This window comes from Aythya marila, assembly GCF_965140915.1.
Source record: "Aythya marila genome assembly, chromosome: 5".
NCBI classification, from domain to species: Eukaryota; Metazoa; Chordata; class Aves; order Anseriformes; family Anatidae; genus Aythya; species Aythya marila.
This window is the reverse complement of record NC_139046.1, coordinates 5,388,891-5,395,067: the sequence shown is the minus strand read 5'-3', so window position 1 is coordinate 5,395,067 and position 6,177 is coordinate 5,388,891. Positions and strand designations below refer to the sequence as shown.

Below are 6,177 nucleotides of genomic sequence, written 5' to 3'. Positions count from 1 at the left end.
TTCAGCAGCCAAGCCAGTTTTTGCTGGTTCCATTATCTATGCATACAGTCTTTTATGCCCTTATCTTTGGGTTGTTAATTGTGGTAGCTAAGACCTACAGAATCACCATTCTTTATCTTGTTCCCTGTCTCAAGTCCCCCCTTTTCTTTATCCTAAGGCAAATTCTTTTGCTTACAGCACTCACTGATTCAAAGTTTTCATAAAATTCTTACCACTTTCTACATGGTGCTTGATTTGGTTACACTTTCAGGTTTCATAATCATCTAGTCCTTTTATACAGCACCAAATGCACACTGTACTAATAAACAGGTTAAGAATACTAGTAAAAGTGAGATCAATATTCCTATAAACAATTGCTTAAGCCAAGAAAAGTTGGGTAACCAAGAGATCATTTTGTTTCATAGTTCTTGAAAACCCCATGAGGTGTCATCTTGAACTACCTTATATAAGATCTCGGTCTTTTCCAAACCTTTTTTTTAACCTTTTTTTTTTTTTTTTGAGATCAGTCTCAATTTGTCCTGCCTCATTTACATACATACAGCAATACAGCAACTAATATTTCTTAAAGTGCATCCTCCCTCTTGGGAGACTAATAAAAGGTCTAGTAACAGGAATAATAATAAATTATTTGCTATTACACCATGATAAGAGGGTGTAACAGCAAAGGCCTGCGATGGCAGTAGTGGTGGGGGAGCCGATGGTGTAGCAGAAGGATCTTGCCCTAGAGAGGGCAAGGCGTCTCCTGAATCACCCTTCTTTGTTCCCTCTAAACTCTTTACATTCCTGATGGCCTCATCGTTAAGAGTCTGATGTAATCATCAACCACGTGGCTTGCTGACCCCCATGGCCACACTCCCACATCTCCCCCTTCTTTATTAATATCAACCATCTCCTCGACACAAATTATTACTCCATATATCACATTGATTTGTTCTAGTTGCTTGCCCAAAACTATATGTTGTTGTTGTTGCAAAGATTGGTTTCCTACTTGGGTTAGATCTTCTCCTTTGTATGGCATTTGGTAAGGACTGCCATAGAATATCTCTAAGGGTCTTAGTTTTACCAATACATATTGGTTTCTTGACAGATTTTAGCAATCTGTTGTTTTATCAAATGATTCATTTGCTTCCACTTGCCTGTGGCCCATACGGAGTGTGTTGTTGCCAGTCAATCCCCAGCACTTCGCTGACTTGTTGGGTCAGTTCTGAACTGAAGGGTGGTCCCCTGTCAGATGACATTACTGGGGGTACACCAAATCTCGCAATAGTGTAATTCAACAATACTTTGGACACTTCTCTGGCTTTGTTAGTTCTACATTGGAATGCTCCTGGCCATCTGGAAAAGGTGTCTGTTAGCACCAATAGGCATCTAAACCCCCCTTGTCTTGGGAGTTCTAAGAAACCAATTTGCCACTCTTTCCCAGGAATATTTCCCTTCCCTATTGTTCCCATTTGGGGGTTGATTCCTGTCTGTGGATTCTTTTTAAGACATATGACACCTTGTTTCAATACTTGTCTGACAAATGAGGACCAATCCATTTTCTACTTAAAAACTGTTATAATATTTCAGCTCCCCAGCATGCTTTACTATGTTCTGCAATAACCATCTAATACCATATGGTATCACAACTCTCCCATTATTTATTTGTGTTAAACCTGTAGGTAACATTTTCCATTTACATCTTCAATTAATTGCTTATAGATCTTAGAGTATTCTACTTCATTTTCTAAGGCTTTTGTTAATGCCTCAGAAAATGTGTTAGTTAATGCCTTTGATACCGGGAGAGAAGAAGCTTATTGGATCAGCTCCTCAGCTAAATGCTCCCTGATGCTGTGGCAGCCAAGCTGTCAGCATCTCGTGCCCGCCTGTCCTGACCAAGAGTGACACAGACACTCACACACAAAGCACTGTTCAAATAAGCAATGTATTGGTATTTTTGCAGAGGTCAAAGCTTCGGTGGTGAATGGACGCTTCCCGAGAGGCTGGGTGGTCACTGTCCAGCTGGTAACAAAGCCTCTGCTTTCAGCCTCCCGCAAGGGTGGTTTTGCTGTGGAGAGAACACGGAGGAGCAATTCCCACTGCCAACTGAGCAGCATCTTCTCCATGCCCAGCATGCTCAGCTCCGAGGCATGTGGCAAGCAGGATGTCCGTCAGGCATCTTCATAGCCGCCACAATCATTGCTGGCTTTGGGGCTGGGAATCCCTCCTGTGCATGCTTCCCGAGGGGATGGTGGTCAGGAGGTGCGTGACAGCTGTCTTCAAGGCATGGGTGGCAAAGTTGGCGCCTAACAGGATACAGACACAGAGCTGCAGATGTCCGACATGGAAGGTGTTGTGCCGAGCATGCCTATGTGTGTCCTGAAGAACTGCATGTCTGGCACAGCGCAGCTCTGTGGCCACCTCGTGCTGCTGCTAACAACGTGCTCTGCCTACTCGAAGCTCATGAAGGGGTCTGAGTTGTCTTGCTGTACCCCAAGCATCATCTCGATGGAGCGTGAGCTTGCAGAAGCGGGTAGAGGGCAGCACCGTTAGCTGGAGTTAGGATGACTGAGGCGCAGCCACCCAGGCTTCTGTCACCAGTTCCTGGAACCACTTTGCTGTCTTCAGTATGTTAAACAGACAAGGGGAAGCTCCCACTGTCCCAAAATAAGGAGGATCCAAGCCCAGTTGGTATCAGGAGTGGTTGGTGTCAAGCCTCTGGAGCTGCATGAGGTACGTCTCTCCACAGCATGCTAGCAGTTCATCACTGGCGATCAGCACGGCGCCTTCGCCGTGCACGATGTTTTCTTTCATGTCCGTAGGTTATCAGTCTTCTGAGCCGATCTCGCACCACCTCGAACTTCTGCAGTGCATCAGCTCTGGCATATGGGTTCTGCTTCAGGTACTGGAAGAGGTTGATTGGCTCAGAATTTTGGAAGGATGGTGGCAGGACAATCACATCGGGCACCATCTCATTGCCAAAGAAGAAGTGGTCGAGGCGCTTCTCCATCACACAGCCACGCAGGCACCGCATTACATCATCTATCCGACGCAGAAAATCCATCTTCTGCCACATTTCCATGGGGATGTTAGTCAGGTGGTGCATGACAATAGTCTTGATGACATAGGTGGGAAAGATTGTGCCCTCCACCAAATGGGCACAGACCTGCATGCACTTGAGGTGCATGCTGTTGAACACGTCTTCTCTGGCCACGTGCTGGAAGAACTTCCTTTCTGCAACTGAACAGCTCTGTGGCCATGTTGTGCTGGGGATGGAGGTGTCCTTTCTCATCTGGCTGCTCAGGAAGATATCTGAATCCTCTTGCTGCACCCCAAATACTATTTCAATTGTGAGTCTTCTCCTGGCAGCACCTGTCAGCTGGAACTTGCACGTGCGGGTGGAAGGCAGCACTTCTACATTGTAAACCTGCGACTGAGGCATAAGCACCCAGGCTGTTTTCACAAAGTTCTGGAACCACCTTGCAGTCTTCTCCGCATCTAGGTAGGAGTCGGTGCAGAGGGTGTCTAGGAGGCTCGGCTCCTGCTTTTTCAGCTCCTCCTCAGAATGGTGGAGGAAGCACAGCATGTCCTCAGAGTCCTGCTCCCTCTCGCACGTGCACTCCAGCTCCACACGGATAGAGGACTTCCTCGCCAGCAGATCCTCTTCATTGCCCAGCTCCAGGTGGAAGGAGTGCCCACGGGGGGCCGTCATGGGCACAAGTAGGCGGTAGACAGGATCCTTCATATGGGGATTCCAACCTTCAAAGGCACTGCCCACTCCGATGGCTCGCTGCAGATTCGGGAAGAAACTACTTAGGACGACTGAGTCAAAGATATGCAGGAGGTCTCCCACAATCTCCTCCACCAGTGCGCATCTGACGGTCGGATCCGGGAATGGCCAGTAGACGCGCTCAGCTATAAATCTGGGCACATCTCTTGCATCATTGGGGAGTGGTGGTACTCTCACTTCCTCCTCTTCACTGCTGGAGCTCTCCTCCTCACTGTCATGTTCTGGGAGATCTCTAAGGAGCAGCCACAAGTTCCAAATAAACAGGAGAGCAACAACAACACCAGCCCAGAACTGCCAGTACTGTGTGGCAGATGAGAGCAGGGCTCCCATATGCGTCGAGGTCTGCTGCTTCTCTATCTGCTCAATTTCCAACAGGAGCTGCACCATGCGTTGTTGCATCTCCTCCGCATACTGCCGCATGCGCTCATTCGTAGCCTCATCCAATTCATCCCCGACTTCCACTGGGCTCTCGACTAAGCCCAAGAACGCCAGGAAATTGAAAGTTGCCGAAACCATGGTCTGAAAGAGAGAGAAGCACGTCAGTGGGGCTGGGTGGGAGCTGGATGGCGGCTGAGGGAGCTGCGGCAGGAGCCACAGGCCCCTGGGGTCAGGTAGGAGAGGGGGCGAGGGAGCTGGGAGGCAGCAGGGACTGTGGGCAGTGCCAGCGGGGACAGCCACGAGCCCTGCCCTGGCCCAACCCAGTCTTCCCCCTGCTGCTGCACTCACCAATGGCTCAGGCCAAAGTGAAGCAGTGCTGCCCGCGGCTGCCTTTAAAGCCTCCCCCCCATTGCGACACGTCCTCTGTGATGTCACCTGCGCCCACACCGCATCACAGGACCCCCGCCCCGCCCTCGGTGCCCACCGCACGTCCCACATGCTATAATACTCAATTTGGAAACCAGGCGCAGCAGAGTTGAGATTAAAGCAATCAGCATTATGACAAATGAGTATTAAGCCGGTCTAGTAGTTATACCAATTTTAGTTTAACACACTCTGGTCAGATCTGCCATTATCTCAACCTTTCGGGCCCCACGTTGGGCACCAAAAAGACTGTCGTGGTTTAACCCGGCCGGCAGCTAAACACCACGCAGCCGTTCGCTCCCCCTCCCCCTCCCTCTCTGGGACGGGGGAGAGAAATGGAAAGTGAAGCCCGTGAGTTGAGATAAAGACAGTTTAATAAGACAGGAAAATAACAACAACAACAACAACAATAATAATAATAATAATACAATGATAACAATAGTACTAACACTAATAATATGTACAAACAAGTGATGCACAATGCAATTGCTCACCACCTGCTGACCGATGCTCAGCCTAACCCCAAGCAGTCCGGCCCCCTCCCCCGGCTAGCCACCCCTGGTGACCTCTTGGGTCACCTGTCCTGGGTCTGTCCCCTCCCAGCTCTTACTGCACCCCCAGCCTGCCTGTTGCCAGGACAGAGGAAGAAGCTGAGATGTCCTTGGCTTAGTATAAGCACTGCTCTGCAACAATTAAAACGTCGGGGTGTTATCAGCACTCTTCTCATCCTAAGCCAAAACACAGCATTCCACCAGCTACCAGGAAGAAAATTAATTCTGTTCTAACTGAAACCAGGACATGGGGCCACAGTCAGAAACGTGTGGTTTGCCAGACAGCGAGGGAGCTGCGGGCTCGTCCACAGATCCTTCTGCTACACCATCGGCTCCCCCACCGCTACTGCCATGACTTTGCTGTTACACCCTCTGGTGACCTGACGTGCCTTTTGATCCAGGCCCTATTGGCCTTGAAAGGGAGCTGGAATTGTTTCCCTTCAATCCGGGAAGACTGGGATGCATGAGACATGAAGGCCGAGTTGCTTAACAACTTAAAGCACAACATATTGTTCCCACAACTAGCCCTGGAATTCTCCGGTGTTTGTAATCAAGAAAAGCAATAGAAAATAGAGACTGTTGTAAGTCATGGAAGATATGGGAGCACTTCAACCAGACCAACTGTGCTCCCCCAGTCATGGACATCGATAGTAATAGACTTAAAGGATTGTTTGTTGCCTTTTCTGATTGTACATATGTATGGGTGTACTCGGGTTTAGTATGTAAAAGCAATGTTCTGTATATTTAGAATGTTCGATGTTCATGTGTGCGTATTGGTAGTGCACAGACTCCCCGTACACCCAGTGCCGTTTACTTGTCTTTTATAAATATTACTAAATTCAGATTGAGTTGAGACTTCATTTATAACACCAATAAGAACGTTTTAGGCACTAGACCTTTTATTAGTCTCCCAAGAGGGAGGATGCACTTTAAGAAATATTAGTTGCTGTATTGCTGTATGTACGTGAATGAGGCAGGACAAATTGAGACTGATCTCAAAAAAAAAAAAAAAAAAAGTTAAAAAAAAGTTTGGAAAAGACAGAGATCTTATATAAG

At 48.0% G+C, this 6,177-nt stretch overlaps 1 protein-coding gene across 1 annotated transcript; it reads right to left on the bottom strand.

The window, feature by feature from the left end:
* Nucleotides 1-2,743: 2,743 nt before the first annotated feature.
* Nucleotides 2,744-4,285, bottom strand: LOC309879235 (inositol 1,4,5-trisphosphate receptor-interacting protein-like 1; the record flags this gene model as incomplete). The annotated part of the gene is made up of 1 exon (XM_082762772.1): nucleotides 2,744-4,285. The coding sequence occupies one exon, from the start codon at nucleotides 4,283-4,285 to the stop codon at nucleotides 2,744-2,746; it is 1,542 nt and encodes a 513-aa protein (XP_082618898.1).
* Nucleotides 4,286-6,177: the final 1,892 nt, after the last annotated feature.